At 37.6% G+C, this 23602-nt stretch overlaps 1 protein-coding gene across 1 annotated transcript in view; it reads right to left on the bottom strand.

Moving 5' to 3' along the window:
- Positions 1 to 7180, bottom strand: part of exoc2 (exocyst complex component 2) — a 50732-nt gene extending 43552 nt beyond the window's left edge. Inside the window, exons 1-3 of the mRNA XM_084723501.1 lie at positions 7023 to 7180; positions 4743 to 4919; positions 2268 to 2394 (exon numbers count right to left, since the gene is read on the bottom strand). Coding sequence (XP_084579627.1) covers positions 2268 to 2394; positions 4743 to 4919; positions 7023 to 7140 — 422 coding nt within the window. The 5' untranslated portion in view covers positions 7141 to 7180. The remainder of the gene's footprint in view (positions 1 to 2267; positions 2395 to 4742; positions 4920 to 7022) is intronic.
- Between the last annotated feature and the right edge of the window lie 16422 nt (positions 7181 to 23602).

Genomic DNA, 23602 nt, shown 5'->3' with positions numbered 1-23602 from the left:
ACCTCAATTAAGTTCAGTCCAGACTTTATTACAATGCCTGAAATTAGGCTTGCAGCAAAACCAGACAGTGCCCAGTGGCTTTTTCTGTACCAGCACTGTGTGCAGGTTGTTTTTACCATGGTATCAAAAGAGGCTTCAATTATCAATTTTTGCATACTAGTATTGTAGATTTAATTAATTAGATTTAATTTTGACCTACCAACTATTCATGAATGCATCACTCAGTTCATGTGTAAAATCTTGAACTAAGTTCTAACTTCTAGCTAAAGTTTGTTGCACTGTGAAACCTTCAGGAATGTCTTAGCTAGAAAAGCCCTTAGTCATGCGCAGCTGCAAGGAAACATCTGTACTGCTGTCCAATTACAGAGAAATCAACACGAATTCCTAAACTCCTAGTTAACTCCTAATCCAATTATTGTAACTGTGTGTCATTATTTTAATAATATGAGCCACTTAATGGTACATAATAAAATGTTTCTTGACAAATGTTGCTTGAAGTTAGTAACTGTTAGCACTCACTGACATACTTTGATGGGTAAGGTCTGCACATTATATCTCCAATTAACAAGCAATTTATTATTTGACAGCAGTTAAATTGGCTGTAAGGTCATATGACGTCCCTGTTACCTCTACTCACTTTAAAAGGAGTAATATGTAGAAATTGTGTGTCGTAAAATGAGTACTGCAGCTCATATAGCAACTTGGAGCCATATACAGTATAATAAATAGGTTGAACTCCTATTCAATACACGATTTATGGTTGAAGTGAGTTGTTTCCCCCTGCACCCTCTCAGGCAGGTTGCAGGAATACTGCAGGAATACAAGATGAGCTCAACATTACAATCTGACACTACCCAGCAACCACGAGTCCTACACTGTAAGTTGACCAGCTGTTTATAACTGTCAGTTTTCTGTCAATGTAAAGTTAAGCCTGTTATCCTGACAGCAAAAGCCCACTGCTCTGGAAATACACACTCTGGAGTTGGAGTTCAGTCAGTGCCTGCCTTCTGCCTGCCAGAATCTATTAAGTTTTAGCCCAATTTAACCGTTACAAACATCGGGTCCTTGTAAAAGATTATTAATGATTCCTTATGACTCATAAACAGACACTAACTCATTCAGTGAACATTCGGCATTAATTTGAACTCTAATGTGAAACGGGCAGACAGAAACAGCCATTCTGGCAAAATGGGAATGGAAATTTCACAGGACACTGCAGCTACAGTGTCATCATCAGCAAAGTGAGTATTTGTATTTTATTATAACTTTTTTTTTCATTTCTGATGACATATCATGGTCATTTTATGACTTATTACAGTAAATATATTACAAATGTATAATTTAATCTGGTCATATGTTATGTTTTTGTAGTTCTTTAATAGTTAGACCTTGTAGTTAAACTTGTGGAAATATTTAATAACAACTAAGCTTCATGTACAAATTATGTGTGGTGCAACTTGCTTTGATCTAGTGACTCATTAAACAGTTATATTATATTTAGGCCAAATATGACGTTACAAACAGCTGTTGCATACGGCCACAGCCGAATAACCATCCAGTGACATCACCACAGCACAGTGATGCGCACAAGAGTAATGCTCTTTTACTCACAAACAGCTCCTCAGATTAAATCCTAAAAGGAGCATTTTATTCTAAAACTCTCACTGCATCTCATCCAACACAAACTGCTCAGGTGCAGAGATGACAGTGTGTCCATATATTACTGTCAGAGGATTGTGTAGACTTTCTATGCTGGATGTTTAATGCAACCCTGTGAGACGGGTGAATGGTACAGCCTGTTTATGGGGGTCTTGTCTCTGGCCACGAGCGGTCACTTGCCCCCGGCCCCTCTAAACCAAACAAACACTAAGCTAGAAATGCCAGAACCTGACAACACAAACTATATATTACAACTTGTGTGTGCCTTGCCAGACGCGTGGGAGGCAGCACCACGCTGCCTGGCCTGTTCTGTGGTGGTGCACGAACATGTGTGTGGGTCGCTGCTTTAGTTCTTTCCAAATCCCTTTCTATCGTCGTCCTCTCTGCTTTATACACAATTATTCTGTTTCCACTCCCTGTGTGCAGCGGTTAGAGGCAGTTCAGCCATTGCTGTGTTGGCATAATATTTCAAACGCCTGCATATGGGGAGAGTTTGTTTCTGTTTAGGGATGTAAACCATGACTCAATAACTAGAGCGCGTGTGTTTATGGCGGTGTGATTGTGCTGAGCGATTTTTGCGTGTGTGTTCGTATGTTCTCGGCCCGTACTTGTCTAACTCGATGCCCAGTGGATTGCTGGGTCGCAAGGAGAGGGGGGAGATGCCTTTGTTGCGGTCGGTCCTCATGTCGTAGTAGTTCATCTCATCCACCCACACGGCAGACTGGTCCAGGATACCTGCAGGACAGGGCAGGACAGGGGAGGCGAGACACACGTCACTGAGTTCAACACATCCCAGATGTACAACTCACACACTCTCACACACACACACACACACACACACACACACACACACACACACACACACACACACATACACACACACACACACACACACACACACACACACACAGACGTACACGCTCTCAAATATATTGTGCACAAACATACACATTCATGCAGCACCATATTATACTTTTTATACTTTTATATACTTATATTTGAACTTTGTTTCTTTGTATTGTAATTAAACTAGTGCCAATTCTGTCTCTCCGGCACACAGCATCTATTACATACTTATAGGTCTTGGTAAAGTGCATGTGTTTTCTGCAACTTGAGACAACACTTCAAGTAGACAAATCACAGGCAATTTGAAAAACACGCTCACAAATCTGACAACACATTTGTAACACAAAGAAAGTAGGAATACACAATAAATATAGGACTGATAAATGATCGCCCGACATTGGCCTGTCACTGCTATATTGCCTCGGGGAATATTAGCGGTTAAAAATACACTATAATAATAGTTAATTTGACAGATTATATCAAATAATTTAATTTGAATTCTTAAGCAAAATGCTCTATAAAAGCCAGAGTATATTTGTGAATTTTGTTTGATGAACTGAACGAGAAAAAAATAAATGAACATCTGAAGAGTCAGAGCTGTTCTTTGTTTTTGTTGTCATAGTGATGTCAATTAGATTCGGTTCAGTCAGCGCCGAGGAATATGAAATCATCTTTGCTCACTACATCTTGAGTGTTCTCATGTTCAGGTGTGTGATTTCGCAAGCTTTTAGTTTAAAGTGTGTTTTGTTTAGTTTTTCTTTGTTGTTTGTTTTAGGAATCAGTACTGTTATTACTGTTATTAACAATAGTGATAACAATAATACCTTCATATCTTGTATGCCATTTTCTGTTTATGCTTTTTGTATGAAATGTGCTATATAAATAAAGTTGACTTGACGTGTATAAACTACAAGTTAGATCAACTTCTTTTTAAGATACAAAAATGTAAAATTATTAGTTGTCTTTTCAGTATCACTATAAGCAGGTAATTATTATCGACTGAACAAAATCCATTTTGTCCATCCCTTAAAGAAACGTGCTGCAAATACAGAAATGCTAGTAATTCTAGTTGTACACACACAGGGGACGCAGAAGTAATTAATAGAAGGCTAATGCTGTGTATAGCCACCATCTCCAGTAATACTCGGAATCATAGAATCAGCTTTTTAAAACTGAAATAAACGTTCACAAATCACACTGTTGGGTGTGTTCATCAGTTTCTGGCAAATAAGTTTTTCAATCTGCTGTTTTTTTATTTATCTGCGGCAGTTTCATCGATGTGATAAATGTGTGGTCAAAGTGTTATACAATTTTTTATGTGTTTGTGTTTTGTCTGGGTGATATGTCTTAGAAATAAAATCTAGATATTTTTTAGGCTATTCCATATATCTCAATATACAGTTTCTCTAAAATAACCAGGTAGATTTTCATATAATAAATATATATGATGATCTTACAGAATGTGATGCATTGCTGTAGAATAAACTACCCAAAAGTATATAAAGTAGCTAAAATTAGCTCAACTTTAACATATACAGCAGTAAAACACAACACATGCAGTAATGCAGCACAAATATAAACCAAAAATTTCATAACACTCACATTAACCACTTTAATGCCCAATAGGCACTTTAAATAAAATTTGATATAATACTTAAATACTTTTATTAAGGTTTTGAATGTGTAACTTTTACTTGTAGTGGAATTAGGGCTGGGTGATGAGAACAAAATCATATATCACAATATTTATGACAAATTATCTCAGTGACAATATTGATGACTATAGGTGCTTGAGCAAATTATTAACAGAAATTGTTTATAGACAATTTGTCAATTATTTGATAATACATTTTTCTGTACCTATTTTGATAATGGATTGATTTTCTGGAATCACCAATCATTAATCAACCAAAACTGCTGGTTTCAGCCTCTTTAATTTGAGAATTTGCTGCTTGTTTCTGTTTTCTATCACTGTCAGTTGAAGATCTTTTGGTTTTGAATTGCTGGTTGTAAAACTACAAAACGATATGAAGACGTCTCCTTTAGCCCTGGGAACTTGTGCACCTTTCACTGACATTTTAAAGACTAAAACACTGATTAAATTAATGAAAAAACAAAATAAGAGAGTTCAGCTGTTAATGTAAATAATTTTAAACTGCAGACAAGGTTTCAACTTTTATCAGTTCTTCTTGTCCAGATTAGCAAATAAAACAGATTTTCAGCCTCATGAGTCTTACCAATCCTCTCTGGCCTGAGCAGTTTGAATGAGACCGTGGAGGTGCCGAGACCTCCAGACTTGGTAGTGACGATGATCTCCCCCTTGTCGTCTTTGGCAGGACCCACGCGGCACACTATCTTGCTGGCTGACATCCACTCAGCTGTCAGCAGGCAGTTATGGCCGCAGATCGACAGACCTGAGACGGAGGAGAGAGGGGAAAAAGGTGAAGAGGGTGAGAGATACAGCCACACAGTGACAGCACAAATAAACAGAATGTAGCACCGACACACTCACAGACAATCCATAACAAGAGGAGCTCACTCACATAGAACTGACATCTATCAGCAAGTTTAGTCAAACTGTCACCGTGGGTCAGAGTTCAAGTTGGGGTCACAACGGGTGTGGGTGGCCATGACCTTCCTTCCTCTCACTCAGCTCCTTTAAGCTAACGTGTGTCACTCTAGTGCTAAGTGGCCTATTACTGGCACAATGTGCACTCTGCCTACATCTGTCGTCCTCCTTTTAAACCCTCTTGAAAACTATTTGGACACTAGAAGACAGACACAAGGATTACTTTGACATTTCAAACCGAGGGGATTCAAAAAGCTTCATGTGTGTATAATCAAACATCATAAAAGCCTGTGAAAGCTGATCAACAAATAGCCCATAAAACCGTGAATAATATGCCCATTAGAGACCCATTTCCTGCCTCTGTTCTCCACCGGCCACTTTGTTTGAATACATAAGCACTCGCACACATTTGTGCATATCTAATTGTCTAATTCCGGCCCCCAGGGACATTCATGGTCAGAAATAGACCTGTATCACGGGCCAGAGCACCGCATGCCAAGCATGGAGCAGTGTGTGAGTCCTCTGGAATGGACTCCCCACCTCCACTCGAACCAAAGAAGTACGGTAGAGGAAGAATTGGCAAACAGGGGGGAAAATATCAGTATAGAAAAAGTGTGACGTTCAAACTCATAATTAGAACAAGATGAGGTCGTCCATCTGTGTGGCTCTTTAAAATCATAAAAAAAAAGTCACACCAGCAACAACTCGATTTTCACATTAATGCATGTTGATAAGCTCTTGAGTTTCTCAAACTAGGCATACAGTAATCTAAATATTTACAGAAACTAAAACTTGTGTTTTTAGTGTGTTGCAGAGAGAGTTGGCAGAATTCCGCAGAAGACGATAAACTGAATAACAGAATAATAAAATATCTAAATATTTTATTTTATTTGTTTTTTCTTTTCTCTACTGAAGTGCTCTTTTTTTTTATTTTTACTGAGCAGTTCAAACATAAAATTGACATGTACAATAAATTCACAATGGATGTCTCTAAAATTATAACTGTGCAATGAAATCATAAAACATATTTTCAATTTTCAATTTTTTTTTTTGCTTTTTGCCAAAAGAATTTTTAGTAACTATATAAAAGGAGAACTCCTAAATTTAGAAAATACTTCACTTATTTAAACACTTTAATTGTTTATGTAAACGGACAGTTTACATTAACGGCTAATTACTGCTGATAAGTACACAAAGTGTCATCTATTTTACCTACAAATAATTTTGACATAATTAGCATTTAACTTGCACTGTTTCTATAAAACTTATTAACTTGTCACAACAGTAAAACCTGAATAGTGGAAAAGTGATGAAATTCTTATTCCAGCGGGGGGAAAGAATGAGGCGTCCAGTCCACTTATGGATCATATAAACAAAAACAAACTTTACACCAGCCTGTTTAAAAAGGGGGTCGCTGCGGTTTGTTGATGGATAAGTTAATAAAATCAGTTAATACGTCTTAAGTTACAAAATGTTCCTAATGGCAAAGCAGAATTTAAATGACAAAAATAAAGCAGCTACACTTTGTCAACTTTTACACTTAGTCTTTCTTTTTACAACAAAAGTAACATCAGAAGAGAGAAATAAAACAACACAAAACATCATCTAAGAATTATTATTTAGGATAAAACAAATAAATGTTAATTACTTAATGTGTTTACATCTTATATCAGCATACCTATATCTGTTTGCTGATATAAAATCTATCTTTATACTGTATATTTATCTTGACATATTCATACCAGTGTAGCTATTTTATAAGAAAGAAAAAGAAAAAATATCAAGGGCAGGCATGTAAAGGATAAATGTGGATGTCTTCATTCCCCATAAAAATCAATACTGCTGAACAGGAATTTATTTTAAAGAATTAAACAAACATAGAAATGAAAACATTTTACAAAAGACAGAGCTGCGTGTGTGGTTAGTCATGTGGTTATAAATGTATTACCGATGAGGTCGGTTGGGCCTGTACCCAGATTTTCTCCACGGATGGTGACTTTGGTCCAAGCCGCACCCTCCTTGGGCGAGATGCCCGTGACCAGCGGGGGTTGACGGGCACGAGACATGATGGCCTGAGGCAGACAGGAACACTCGGTCGATCAGCACCTGGACATGGAAAAAGACAGGCAGAAGGAGGAATGCGTTAGAAAGTGGTTCTCCTTTTCTATCACTGAGTAAATTGACGACCCCTGACTAAGTGACATATCTTATGGATATTTAATACTGCATTAAATACATAACAATAACAGTAAAGGACAGCTGGTAAACTGCACAAGTAATCCAAATCGTGAATGTAGTAATTGCAGGAAGTTTGTGTAAAAACAAGTGTTTGGATGAATTTTGAGCAGATTATTTCCTAGGAATATTGCAATAGAGATGACTTTTCCTGATATTTAAAAAAAAAAATTCTTACTATGACAGCTGGGCTGCACAATTAACCGCAACATTACTTAAATCACAGTATGGCCAAGTGCAGTATCCAAATTGCAGAACCAGAGGCAATTCACAAATTTTTGAAAAGGGGAAAATGTGTGAGAAAGAGGCATTATAATGCAGTACTGTAGTGCTGTACTGTAAATCTTGTTCTCCAGGTAAAAAAAACAAACAGTTTTTTAATTTATTTGGTTCTGTTCTAAAGTAATATCACATCATTGTGATTTTTAATAGCTTTTGTTCAATAAAAATGAAAATTATGATGCAAAAATAATCATTCCCACTAATTTTATCACATATAGCAATGGTAATTTCAGTCAAAAATAATCACAATATGACTTTTTTTGTGACACATTTAATGGGCTTCTTTTTTTCCCTAACACTCCAAGCCATCGTTGTCTTTGGTTGTTTTAATTGCATACTTTTCTAGTGCAGGACAAGGCTGTGAATATAGCAGGTCATTACTGTCCCTTTAGCCTGTTAGATTTTTTAGTTTATATTTAGAAGTTTATATCTTAAATAAAAAACTTAACTTTAAAGATAACAACTTCATTTAGTTTTCTTTGTAGAATTAATGAAAAGCTGAGATATTTTTTAAATATGAGTTTTCTTACATCCCTTAAAATCAAGAAGACCTTGTGACCTTTAGAATGGTTGGGACCCCCAGGTTGAGAACCTACACATTAGAGGGCACGATGAGGAGCACAAAACTGAACAAACTCCATACACTGACAGTTCAGTCAACATATTAAAAACATTACAAACATCTAATAATGAAGTGATCACTGCAAAAATGATCCAAGTATTATTAATGATGTCTATTTACATAAACTTATCGCAGGGTATTAATAATCAGATAATAAGTAAGATAATAAGATTTAAGTAATTACTCTTAAACATTTGCTAGTTGTAGATAGAAATTAAAAAATTGAACTTGAAGTGAAAATAATTATTTAGAGCTCTGGAAGCTGAAATAACTTGTTGAGTTAAAACACAGGCCGAGTAACGCTATGAGAATCATTTTTACATGGTAACACAAACCACGTAACTGTACTAGAGACTTCTAAACAATAGCACCAGGTCTTAAAAAGGAGATGAAAAAATAATCTTTATAGCAACATGGAAACATAGCTGGTGAACCCACAACCCACTCCTAATAATAAATATGGTAAATTATTTTCCAAAATTCACCAGCCGCTTTTACTGAATTACCAGGCAGCCAGATATTAAGATTTTTAGAACTGACTCTGGGGACAGTAAAATACGAGCAGCATTTGGCTGGCAGCTAACGTTAATTTCCCACCCTGTAGGTCTCCAAACAATGTATGCATTGCAGCAGTTATCTCTCAGATAATAGGAAAAATAGAGAGGGGAGCCAAGAATGAAGGAGCAGACAGAGAGCAGGGAGGGAAAGAAGAATGTAAACCTCACAGCGAAGGATAAATAAACCTGGACTCCCCAATCATTCCACATAAGCCCACACAATACTGTACAGATTATGGTACCAACGAAGAAGGAGCACCCATGCAAATCAGTTCATGTTGGGGCTGAGCGAAGGAAGAGAGGGACTCATTCCAAATGAAAAAATGAAAGGATGTATTTCAGCAGCACAGATGTTTGCTAATAAATTACTGCCAGGTCTCAAACCGGCTGACCAATCTAGACTCTCTGAAGCAGCTTGAGCGAGGCTTCCGCCCTTTTGCGCTGCAGCCAAAACACGTTCTCCCCAAACAATGCAGGAGCTCACACGGACCTGCAGCAAGTTCACGGCGGCAACCCTTTGCACAGTTATATGGTCACCAATCAGGTGTAGGCGTACAACTGAGGTGCAAGAAGGCTTCCAAGAGCCAACGGGTGCACCAATATCAAAGGAAATCAAAACTGACAGAGCACAACATTGATTAGTCTACTTGTTAAAGAGACTTTCCTGTAAAAAGAAAATCAGAGTTTAACCCCTGCAGTGAAGAGCCTTAAACTGAGACTGCAACATGATTATTTTAATCATGAATTCAGCTATTTTATTTGTAATAAGAGATTAATCATATAGGCTATAAAATCTTAAGGAAATTGAGCAAAATGCAGGTCACACTTTTCCCGAGAGCAAATGTACATGTGTAAATGTAAACTGTTAGTTTGGAGTGGCCAGCAGTCGAAAACCAAAACATGTTCAAGTTTATGGTGATACAAAACAGAGAAAAGCAGATAATCCTCACAATTTGAGAAGGTGGGACATGCAGTGTTTGGCATTTTTGTTTGATAAATGACTTAAACGTTTAGTCTGTCCTTTCCCAACCTCGGGGTCAAGACCCGATCGGGCACCGATATGACAACAGGGGTCACATCAACATTCTAATATTTTCTAATAGTAAATATTATATTACTTAAAATGGAACTTTTTCCTACAAATTTTTAATTGAAATGAAAACAGAAAAAAGCATGTTACAAAATGTTTGCTTGTATATTGCATAGCCCTTCAGCTTTATGATCCACCACCTACATTACAGAACTGAACAATTAATTTTTTAATTGATCAACAGAAAATTAGAGTTTACAGTTTGAATATTCTGGGGTTTTGAACTATTCTGTGGAAGAAACATTTGAACACATCATCTTGTCTGTCTTTCACTACATATTATAGACCAAGCATCAAGCAGTTACTTCATTAATCATGTCATTCCTTTTTTGGTTAATGAAAATAATTAACACTATTTCACAGAATTGCTCTTTGATGCAACTTGGTATTCAGTGAAGGCGCATACATAGTTAGGCCCTCTGACTGGCTGCAGTCCATGTGCAAGCACAACTATTTCATTAGACATGGTGAGTTCAAATAAACATAAGTGTCAACATATTGTGCTTTAGACTCAGTGGCCACTTTATTAGATACACCTGTACAACCTAATGCAACTGTTCTGCCATGACGTCTACTTTTATTCATCCATTAATCCATTATCTGTAACTGCTTATGCTTTGCATGGTTGTGCACTGGATGTGTGATGAGGTACACCATTCACAGGTCGCCACTTCATCACAGCGCAATTACAAATATCTTAGGGTTTCAAATTTTGTGCATTTTTCCTTAACCACTTGTTGAAAATGCTACCGATCAATTATTTGATTAATCATTAATAATCAATAACATACAAAGCATTGCTTTTTTTCTGTTTCTTTTGCTTATTTCTTTATTGGATTCAGGCCTCACTAGCCAAAACAATGTCAAATGAGATGCAGTTACTGCCATTTCTTTGCTAACTGATTAATTATCAATTAATAATTTTTAATCAGTTATATTCTTAACAGTTATATTCTTAACATTAACATCCGTACTCTCAATATAATGTAGTCCAGCCCAACTTCTTTATATTTATATGAATTTTCATGTTCGACAATGTTACCAAAAATTGAACACTGTAAACTTAATTAAAATTTATGGCAGAGGTGCTGTATTGAATTGTAATAGATTCTACGGGTCATTAAAATAAATGTCTCTCATTAAAAAAAAAAAAAAAAATATATATATATATATATATATATATATATATATATATATATCCAGTAGCAAAGAAAAAATATTTTTAATTGCTGGGGTCACAAAAACAACATAGAATCGGGGCTCAGAACCAAAACAAAGTTTGGGAACTTCTCTGAATTTAAGCTCAGCAGTCCTACCAAATTACTGACAATACATTACTGATCATGTAAACTCATTAGCACTGACGTTCCACCAGCTCAGAGTTGATCAGTTGCTGTATATATGGCACCACGTAAATATCGTAAGCCTTGAGACCTCAGATTATCATTACTGTCCTTCAACAGTTTTGAAATTGTGGGAGCTTATGTATGGAGAAGTGTGGCACAACAACACAACACAGAAGGGTAAAAGCTGCAGTGAGAAAGCAGCAGCACATGTATTAACCCTGAAACCTTCAAGAGAAGGAACCTTTTTGGGAAACTTTCTGCCACAGGGCCCCCCTCTGTCGCCCTGACATCCTAGAGTTAATGAGAAAACTCCAGCGGGATTTACCTCGTGTTGTTGCTGTGGCCCTGCGCTTGTCAGAGGAAATGGAGGGGCTATGTATCTGACATGAAGAAGATAAGAGGTTAACAGGCCTAAAACAAGAGCTTGGTGTATCGTTCATCAATCCCATATGTTTAGAGTGGGAGCGGCGAGGGGCAGAGGATTGGGATCTTTATTTTGTGCAATTCTGATTCTGCTTCCAGGAGTGTTTCTAGCCTGTCCCACCCCCCCTCATCTTGGAAATACACGTGCACAAACACACAGATAGCCTGCCCACACACACACACTCATACACATACACGCTGGGCAGAATGACAGCTCAGCGAGGTTGCGTGCGAGGGGCCCGAGCTGGCTGTTGTGTGGTCTGTGTGTATGCGAGTATGTGGAAGGATCTGCGGAGAGGTCTGGGCAGTATGTGTGTGTGTATGTGTGTGTGTATGTGTGTGTGAGTGTGTGTGTGTGTGTGTTTGTGTATATGTGTGTGTGAGAGTGTGTGTGCGTGTGTGGTCTGGGTGTGTGGTCTCTGGCGCGGGCCCGGGGAGAGCCTGCTGACGGCTGGGATGAGAAAAGAGCCGCTGTGTTTACTTTACTCTGGGGCCTGTGCATGGACACGGGAACACTGCCCAGACCCCTCTCCATAACACCAGCGTGCACACACACACACACACACACACACACACACACACACACACACACACACACACACACACACACACACACACACACACACACACACTCCAAGTCACGCAGAAACTAAGGGGACTTTTGCACAAGTCTCATGTCACACACCATCACAAATACCCTGTAAACTAAGTAATAGAAACTATAACTTTATATAGACAGGGGCTTAAATGAATGAATTTTTCCTTAAAGTAGCATGAAGGGGAAAACAAAAGAAGAGGTTTCTGAAGCTCCAACTGGAAACTTATGAGGTAGGCTGCATTTTCCACAAGAGGGATAAAGGTATTAACCTCAAGGGGGCATCAGAGGATCCCCATAAGATCATACCCCACTTTCTTCCAACATGTGTCGAGCCATATCGTACTATGAAGGCTAAATTTAATCAATGACAACACACAACCAGATTTAGCCTCTTTTCTCTCGCTTGATTATCTTCCAATCATGATGCTGTTAGCCCCCGAGCCCCAACCCCAACCTCTCTCTCTGGTAATAGGGCTAAAAAGGCAGGTTTGTTTTCCTTGGAGGCTGACTAACAAACAGCAGGGTTGGCTCTAATCTGTGTGGTAGCTCTGGAAGTCTGAGGCATGGGGATCTTCTTGCAGCGCTGCTAATAAGTGACAACCCTTTTCTTGGCTTTGTGCTGGAGTACGCGGACACAAAGGAAAAAGACTTTTCATTAAAGCTCTAAACAAATCTTTTTGTCACATGAAACCATTTAATTTCCAAATACCGCAATACACCCCAAAAATGCTGTGCTCAATGGTTTGGGCTAGATGGCAGTAATGGATTTCTTTTTCAGAAAAACGGAAGACTGAGTTCAGTCCTGCTGTACTTGCTGGTGACTTGATAGTCTCATGTAGACCCTGCAGATTTTCAGATTAGGACATGTGGTTGATTTATCCCTGCTGCTGGGGTTAGCACAAGGCCTAGAGGGATGATGGCAGCTCATATTGTAAATGACTACTACTGAAGAAAACCATTTCATAATCACAATTATGATTTTGCCATATAAGCTTGCTGTAGTGATGCTCTGCATTTATCAAATCAGGTGTTTCTATTCACTGAAAAACTATATGACCCATCACAAGTGTTTGTTTAAAGCACAGTGATTACTGGCCTGCAGGGAGGAGCATTTCATTGAACAGAACTACATCATTGTTATAGCATCATTTTTAATTGGTTCTTAATTGTGATGAATGGTACTGTTCAGTTTTTGCTATGACTAAAAATATGAAACAGCATTTAGTTTAATTTAAATCAGTATACAAAATCTTCTAATCTCAAAATAAATCACAAGTAGTACATCAGACAAAAGTCACATCAACTCATTTTGTCAGCGGTTTAATTACAATTTTCTAGTACTCTTTAATTTGGACCAAAAAAAATCTCAAAGATATGATCCCACTAAAATTTGATTAAAAATACCTTGAAATAATTGAACATTTATACAATTATGTGACTGATGGAATTATATGATAAGGGCTGTGACTAACGGCTAATTACATTATAGATTACTCTGCTGATTATTTTCACAAGTAATTGTTGAGTCTATAAAATATCTCAGTTTATTCAAATAGCTGCTTTCATCTGAGCAAAAGTTAAAAACCTAAAGACTCTTCATAAATAAATAAATAAATAAATAAAATGACAAAAAAGAAGCAAATCCTCCCATTTAACCAACAAATATTTGACATTTTGGCTTGAAAAATGACTGCAATGATTAACTGATTATGAAAATAGTTGGCAATTTATTTTCTGCTAATTGTTTGTGTAATCTACTAATTGTTGCAGCTCTATATTTGATGCGCAGAAAATATATAATCATTATTATTTAATGTTAAAGTTATTTATAAGGGAATAATATCAATTGAGGAGTGAGGATTTCCTACTTTTCTCAATTATATATTAAGCATTTTTGATATCAGACTGTTCATCTGATAATGTAAGACATCTTACAGCATCACTTAGGCCTCTGGGAAATTGTAATGGACATTTTAGACAGTAAAGAATAATTGTGTTAAAAAATAACAGTCAGATTAACCGAAAATGCTAACATTTGTTACCTCCAGATCTAGATTTATTCAAGCCACAAAACTGCAATGCCCTGGTTCAAATCGGGTGCTCTGTTACATGTCACACGTCCTCTTCTCCTCTGTTTATACTATCAAATAAAGAGACGAACGTAGACAAAAGTCTGGTCTAGATAACAAAAATCCTAACAGCCTTTCAAATAATTTAAGTGGAAGTTTAAACCGCCACTCAATCACACAACAATGACTCAAGCTCTGACCTTTGGCCAGCTTTTTATTTCAACAACTTCAAAACATGACAAGCCCTCTGCAGCATCTATCTACCTGACCCACCAGATTTGCACGACTATCTCATGAATAAGGCGTTCATACCTTAGATCATGTGCTGCTGAGCTCAAAGGTGACTCGCATATGGCAGTGATTGGCAAGTGTGTGTGTGGATGTGAGTGTGTAAGAGAGAGTGTAATGGGTTAAGGGGCACAAAGGGACCCATTTAGACAGTTCATCACCCTAACCCCCTCCGTCTTCCATCAGAGCAGCTAACTCACTATGCTCCCCCCAACCATACTAACACCATTTCACTCTGTGCTCCCCAACATTACACAAACACCAGATTCCATCAAAGATCCCCCCCCCCCCCCCCTCTACTCCTCTGAATGGACAGAGCGAGCCAAACATCACCCAGCCTGAGATGAGTGGTCTGATCACACAGGCTGGGTGAAGCGCTTAACAATCCTCCACAGTGTTCGCTCACGCCCAGGCCACCACATGCCTCTAAGTTGTGGAGAGGGCGATGTAGCTGATAGCCAAAGATTGAACATAATGTGTGTCAACTGTATCAGATTTCAAATAAATGGATCATAAATAACATGAACTGTCCAGGTTCTGTTTGAAAACAGATGCCGCAACCACTGTCCAGTGACTGAGCTCTCCCACAATGAGTCAGCTTCTCCTGCATTTCGTGACAGAGAAATAGGACAGAGTGATCAGATGTGTGCCTCTGGCTCACTATCCGACCATCACAATGTCTGCCCACAGGCTTTGTTATCTTTAGGGCTGTCTGTTTGTTTGTTTGTCAGTCTCAAGTGCTTTTCAGAGTAAGGCCTAACGAAGCGGAGTCCCCAATTTCCCATATAAAAATCCTGGAACAATAAACAGAAATATGAAGTATAGGCCTGCAAATGCAGGAAGATGTTTTCAGAGGATTAAGAGACTGGAGACAGGCGGCTTTGCCCAATGACATGGCCAAACAGAGAGATTTGAACCTTCATGAGCCCGGCTGTAACACTGCTGCCCCAGCTGCTTTACATAAGAAACACATCACCAGCGTGAGAACCATCCGCACAGTCACATACTATCATGAATTACACAAACACTGTTTTTTACAATACAAATCAACCCTTATTCTTAGGGGTGCAACTGATTAATGATGTTTCAATCATTAATTAATCAAGTGATTACTTTTTCTATGCTTTGATTGGTTATAAGGATGCGACTAATCTGGCAGTTTGTCTCCTGTTTTTTTTGAAGAGTCAGAAAATATTGACAAATGCAAAAATGCAATTTCCCAGCGTCTTCTAACTGCTTACTTTATCTGCACAGAAGATCACAAAAGACTAAAAAAAATCTGCAATTATTGGTGATGCTGAAACAAGTGACTTTTTGGCACCAAAACATTAATGGAATATCAAAACTGTTGCAAAATAATTTTCTGACAACAGGTGATATTTAAAAGCATCCAGACCAGCTGCTAATCCTCACGTCTGAAACGCTGGAACCAGCAGCAAAATGTTTGGCATTATAGCAAAGTGTAACCAATCACCAAAATTGCTGTTGATTACTGTTCAAGTAATTGCCGGATTAAATCAACTAGGGCTGAAATCAACATTTATTTTACTTATCAAATAGGGCTGTGTATTGGCAAGAATTTGGCAAAACGATGTGTACAATTCAATATATTGAGATACTGTAAAGCAAGGTGAGATATTGCTATTTCTTAAAGTCATTTTAGAAAAACTGTCAAGAGTATAAAGAACAAACCATCATATGCATATGTTAAAAGTTTATTTACCCTAATCCTGACCCTTTAAACTACAGATATGAACTAATAAACCGTCTAAAACCTTAAAAGGACAGTTCACCCCAAAATCAAAAATACATATTTTTCACCTGGCTGTCATGCTATTTATCAGTTTAGATTTTCTAGTGTGAATTGCAGAGTTTTGGACATGTCAGCTGTAGAGATGACTGCCTTCTTTCCAGTATAATGGGACTGAATTGCTTGTGGTGCTCAAAGCACCAAAAAAAAAAAAAAAAAAAAATTGACCAATTCAAAACCAGTGTCTCCTTCCAAAAACCATGACCCAGTTACTTGTTGAGCAGTTTCATGCAGGAACTACTTTCTTTCTGCAGTAGTATCTACCAGAACTTCTTTCTTTCCCATCAGAGAGAAAGTAGTGCTTGTTGCTGCTCACAACAAGGTATTTGGAATATCTTGAGTAACTGGGTCATGATCTTCTGAAAGATACACTGAATTTTTCAATTTTTTTGGTGCATTGAGTAACACAAGCTGAGTGCCATTAAGTCCCATTATACTGGAGAGATGGCAGACATCTCTATAGCTGATCTGTCCAAAACCCTGTAACTCACACCACAAAAAACTCTAGATGGATAAACAGGTCTACATGCCAGTGAAAGAATATGTATTTTTTATTTTTGGCTGAATTATCCCTTTAAATATTACGTTCACTAACACAGAACACAACAAAAAGCAGTAAGTCCTGGCAATTATGAAACTGAAACCAAGGAAAACCAAGTTTTAAAAAAAGGACTTAAATGATCAATTATTGATATTTTTGTCAAATGGCCTCACTCTATAATCAACTAATCATTTCAGTAAGTTTAAATCTTGCAAGGATTTGCACTAATAAGCCAGCTTCGTCAGTGCTGAGGTTGTCTCTTCGAGCTGTGCAGTGACCTGTTTTCCCATCCCAAAGTTCCTCTGTCTGTCTGTCCACGTCTGACTGGGTCACAGAAACCATACTGTGAAAACCAGTGGCCCAGCACGCCTGTCAGCAGGGAGGAGGCTACCAGGTGGGGCCGACTGCAGAGAGCAGACAGGGGTGAGAGAGAAGTGCTGCTTCACAAACAAGACTCTGCCTGACCCCCGTCGCTCGACTCACCCCGAAGTCTACGGAGCGGCGGCACTGAGGAAAAGCCTCAAAAAACACAACCCACCACATTCCACCAAAACAAACAAGCAGGGCCACCCAAATTTTTCAATTAGAGCCCCAAGAGGGGGGCAGGAAATGGATCAGCATAGCCTTGCCCCCGCCATCCCCCAGCCTAGCAGTGCTGACTTTGAGGAAGAGGAGGAGATGCACAGAGCTCTGTGGGCTCCCACTGAAAGGCTGATGACTTGCTAGCATGGATGTCGACACAGATGATGGAGGAGCTCAATGACAACTTATTCCTGCGACACGGCGCCTGCCTGCAATCGACCTGTCAATCACTTACTCTCATTCACACTCTCATACAATCAATCAGTTGAACAAGCACACATACTAAGATACTGTTTCCCCTGATAAAGCCTTTTTAAAGAAAGTGTGTTAGAACAATATTTGACAAAAGCACACAAAGTAGGGATTACAGAAATTTAGACTCTGTTCTGTCTGAAAACACTCCACTTAATGAGGCTGAGCTGAGAGAAGTGCCTATATCATAACGGGGACTTAGTTAAAAAACTGAAAATAATGAAAAATGTTTCCCAAAGCCCAAGCTGAGGTCCTTGAACGTCTTGTTTTTTTGTCTAAAACACAAAGACATTCAGTTTACTGTTAGAGAGGAGTAAGGATGAGTAAAGATATAAAAATATGCCCATCAGAGAAGCTGATATCAGAGAATTTGACATTTCTATTTAAAAAAAAGAATCATGTTATATGAATTTCTTTTTAAAATCAAAAATGAATGAAATAATTGGTTATTTTAATTGGTACCGGGCGTGAGAAGCAAGTAATTATATGTATTGGCTGGAAAAAAATCATATTGTTCTTCCCTAGAAAATAATCATTAGTTGCAGCCCATATTGTATATTTAAAAATGCAGAAGAGAAGCAACAACTCCTTCATAACATAATTATTAATAATGCAGGAGTCAACTGAAATAAGAATTAATGGCAACTTCAAATGCAAGAACTATAGTGATTATTGTAATAGCACGGAGGACTCATCATCTTCATCTTGGCACTGCTTAAATTATCAGACTGAAAGAATGTTACACTAAAAACGCAAGATGATTCATGAAGATGAGGACTTATATCAAGTTCACAAAACAAGCCAACAAACTGATTCCAATGATAAACCAATAATTGAGTTCAACACAGATAATTATCCATCTTTGTATATATATAGTAGTATATTGCTTGATTGGACTTTAATAAACCAATAACTTATCATCTACAATCAATAGATATTATGAAAATTAACATCTTATCTAACCTAATTTACAGTATTTATTCATAAAGGTGAAAGTAAGTTTTCCAATCAGTGCTCTTCTGAGTCCTACAAGGTTATTTGGTGTGATAATTTCTTTCCTTTTTGCTTACTCCAAACTGTACACATTAGGGGTTGGGAAAAGATTTTAGATTCATTGCGATTCTCCCTTGAAAGATTATGAGTCAATGCAGAAAAGTCAATCATTTAAAAACAAAATTTCTTTTAGTTTAGTACAGTACTGCAAATGCATATAATCTGACCAGATCCCGTTACTTAAAATCTTACGTATAGAAGCCTTTTGCCCTCTAGGAAGATTAAGGGAAAAGGGACCTGGACAGGAGCAATACTATATGTAAGTTGTGTCTAGTTGAACTAACTATGCATCATTACAAATATAGCATGTTTTAAAAGTAGTAAGCAGTCACACAGTGACATATACAGCAAATGAGACAAGTGATGAGAAGAAGACAGCACTGTAAGCAAGTGAGAGGAGGTGTAATGATATGAACACAGCACTGAGAGAGTGATAAATGCACCTAGTACTGGAGTAAAGATACTGTAAACAATTAGTACTGAAACCATTTCAAATATTCAGTATTGATATATATCAATATTTTTGATAAGCACTATTCAACATGCATCAATGATCACTTCATACTCACATTGTTGCCCTTGGAATCAATTCACACTTCTAGTACATTAGAGTAAAGAGTTTCCAAGAATAAGCAAAGTGTTCCACTGAATTGCCATTGTTTTAAAACAAAGCCCACAGGCAAACATTACTTATGTCATTAAAGGCAGTTACTTCATGTGTTTAGTTTGGACTCAATTGCACAGTGTCGGGAGAAAAATCATGCTACCTTGCAATGAGTAACTACTGCAAGCTCTCTCGTGCTTAAAACTCTCTTTAACTAACTGACACTACTTTGAGACAAGCAACAGATTGAAAAATTATATACAAATATAAAAAATGGGGAGATATATATTTATAGTAGGTTTGCAAAAATACATCAATTTATCAATGACCATCACACGATGTAGCACTAACGCCCCGAATTTACCAGAAGACGTTACCGGCCATCAATCAGTCTAAAATGTGTCCTGCTACACAAGCAAAACAACACAGCCGTTAAATTGACAGATACTTCAATGGAGATTGGTTCAGCTAATTGTAAAACGGTACAAGATGACAACATGAGCCGCATCTGTCAGCTGGTTCTATTATGGAGACTATCGCTAATACGTGACAAACGCCCTGTGCAACGTATCAAAGAGCCCATCAGTTATTTTAGACAAAGTGATATCAGCTTTGTTGACAAATTTGACATCTAGCTAACGTTAGCTTAGGCTAACCTGCGTTCGCTAGCAAGCTATTCGTTGTACCGGAAGGGCTAACAGTAGCTGTCAGTTGAGTTCGATGTAATCTTGCAAACCGCCTATATTACCGCCTGTCCTACCAAAATTACTGTGACTCTACCAAAAGCGTTTAAGAGAAAAATATCTTTGAGAAAACGAGAACTTACTGTTTTGAGCAGCCCGACTGCAGCGACCGTTTCCTGTATCCTGTCACTACTTCCGGCCTTCCGTTCTCAGACATAGCCTTCAAAATAAGATGTCATGAGAAATAAAATAAAATAAAATAAAATAAAATAAAATAAAATAAAATAAAATAAAATAAAATAAAATGAGTGATTAAAGTTGTGGATTTGGGTTGTGGCAAAAATGTAAACTAATTAATTCCATGGATGCTGTCTAATACAGAATACAGCAGTAGTGGAAAGTAACTTAGTACATTTACTCAACTAATACACTAAAATACAGTCTTGTGAACACATTTATCACATTCTTGTCACTGCATTTATCTGAAAGTTGGAATTACTTTACTATTTATATATACAAAACATCTTTGAAAATATGATGTTGGGCAGTGCATACAGCAGTTAAGATGAGCTCTACCTCAAACAACAATAATATTAAAATGCTGTGCATATTTAAATGTATCAATAATAATAATAATACAACAGTATAATAGGCTATATAGTATAATGGGAGACATTAAAAAGGTCAATTCCTGATAATTATTCTGTGAGTTTACTCACAAATTTTGAATGCTGGACCTTTACTTGTGATAGTGTTTTTTTTTTTACATGGTAGTATTGGTAAAGATCTGAATACTTCTACTACTGCAGCCTTGGCAACACCCTACTGCCATATATGTGTACAGTAATATTACCTGAACATAATGATCAATGATCTGGCTGAATTTCTCCATCTCTTTAAATATAATACCAACTTGTTTAGTGGGTTGTTGGTTCTGCAAGTCTGCCCTGAAGTTGTTTTTAAAGAATTAATGTGAGATATTGATCTGCTGTAACATCATATAATGAGCAGTCTGATCTAAGAGTCATCTGGTTAATGCCCAGACTACATGCATAAATAACAGAATTATTAGCCTGCAGGCTCCTCTGAAGTGTTGGATGTCCTTTGTGTGAGAATTCGGAGGCCCAGTGGGAGCTTTGCTTCTTTCCTCATTTCTCTTTTCACGGTGCATCATTGAGGTATTTCCACTTGTTCTGGGAAAGGCGCAGCATCATTAGAAATGCAACAGAGACCACCCAGGCACACATTAGAACACTGATACCATTACATTTATCTCACCAAATTGTGCAGGGCAGAAAGAATTTCTGTGATAAGGCAAGGCCCAGTCCCCAAGGAAACCATATTGTCCAATTAGACGGGGTAATCTGATAATTGAGGGATCAAACTGTGACTTGGGAGTTTGCACAGATGCTGATGCAACACACAGGCTGTTTGTCTATATAAACATCAACTCAGAGCAATGACGCTGGAAGATTTTGATCTTAGTCTCACTGGTACAGCCTTTGCCACTGAACGAGAACATTAGTGGCATGTCACACATACCAAATGGTGAATCTACAAACGAAGGGGGTTATTTGGTGCATTACACGGGTCATGTTTGGAGATATTAATGCAATGCATGGGAAAATATTCCTTGAGAATATTTTAATATTTATCCACATAGGCCAGTTTTGACCTTCTGCAGTGCAGAGCTTTGTTTTTAGTTAAAGGAGTAGTTTGATATTTTGGGAAATACTGTACATTATTCACTTCTCATATCTGTTTATTAAATATTAAGCCAGGAAAAGGTTGAACACCTTTGAAACTGAAGAAACTAGCCTTAGTCTCTCCAAAAGTTTTTTTTTTTGGTAATTTTTGTGTACTGCTGAAACTACAAACAATTTAGGATCATAACAGGAAAGGAATGATTTTCATTTTAACAATACTTCTCTTGTATTTAAACCCCTTTCAACCAGGCCATCTCCATTTAAACAAGAGATTCTGTGCTGACAAGTAAAATGATAGGCCTGTTATTTAAACCAGAGTTCAAGCTGTTCATCCTGTTAAAACATGCAAGTTGAACTGTTTTACTTGTACTTGCATGCGTACCTACGTTCAGAGTGTGTATGTGAAAACGTCTTGAAAACTTCAACACAACTGACAAGCAAGACAATAGGTCCATTGCTTTAAGACCAGTGCTTGGTCAAACGGTCTGAGTGCAAGTGCAAGTGCAGGCACAATTTAAATATCTTTTTATGTACTGTTTTAGACAGATAATACAAAATCAAGAATTATTTTCCTCCAACTTTGTTGTTGTTGACAGGTTTAGGTCCCAGGGCTCACAGCTTTTTGCAGTGAACTCAATTGTATGCCATTTTTGATGGGAAAATTACAAATGCCACCAAAAAACGATGGTACATATACATGGTCAATTTGATATTTTTTTAGGAAGTAGTTTGAAGTACTTTTTCTAAGTAGTGTTAGTTTACCAAAATAGATTTCTTGCTTATCTCAGGAATGCTTCAAGGAAATTTATTCAAACTTGGTAAAGGTCACAGTGACTTTACTAAACACATTTTTGGCCATAACCCAAGAATTCATACGCTAATTATGGCCAAGTTTTACATATATATTTAGTAGGCTAAAATGATGAGGTGATGACATTTTATATCAAAAACGTCAAAGGTCAACTTCACTGTAACATTGTAATGTTTAGCTCTCTATCAGTCGTCTGTACTCTGTAAAAATAGTCTCTCAGTGAAGGCAGCATGTTTCTCACTGGAAATTATTCACTGGAATTATACATGTATGGTGAGACCTTCCTTTTTACCAAAAAATACAGTTAATACCTTTTTATTAAATATCTCCAAAGTCTTCACTGCAGATATTATATGAGTCTGGACAGACAAGGATGTAAACTGTAACTTGATTGGCTGGTGGAGACAAACAATTGTGAGGTAGTAATTCTATTTTTTGACTGCTCTGTTTTGTACGACCGTTCACAGCTGACTTGTCAGCCTTCTTAACCAGCCACTAGGGGTTGCAAGTGATAAACAGCTGCTTCAGTTTGATATCTTATTTCAGCTCGAGACAACACACGTGGGGTTGTGTTAATGTCAGTGGAACTTTCCAAATCTCTGCTGGCTGCATCTGACAGTTGTGGTGGCATTGCGGTAGGTGCTTCACCATCTGTTGCCTGGACTGAGTGGCCGCTTTTAGTTTAATCTGTGCAAAAACCAAAGTGTAAAAGTGACAAGCTGGGGCTGTACTTGGGGCGGTGCGCTACATAATGTTTTGAGTGGCAGAGACTTTGTTTCTCCCAGTCTCCAGTCTTTAGGCAAAGTGAAACAGCTGCTGGTTGTAGCTTCACGTTTAATGGACAGATATGAGAGTGGTATCACTCATCTCATCTAACTCAAATAAGCTTATTTCACAAAATGTCAAACTTTTCCTTCAAGCAACAATACCCACTGCTGACAATATTCTCATTTAGCAGAGGAACACGTGATTGCAT

The sequence above is a fragment of the Lutjanus erythropterus genome, chromosome 7 (genome assembly GCF_056507025.1).
Source record: "Lutjanus erythropterus isolate fLutEry1 chromosome 7, fLutEry1.hap2, whole genome shotgun sequence".
Lineage (NCBI taxonomy): Eukaryota > Metazoa > Chordata > Actinopteri > Lutjaniformes > Lutjanidae > Lutjanus > Lutjanus erythropterus.
Note: the sequence above shows the minus strand (reverse complement) of the source record. Positions and strands in the feature narration are given on the sequence as shown.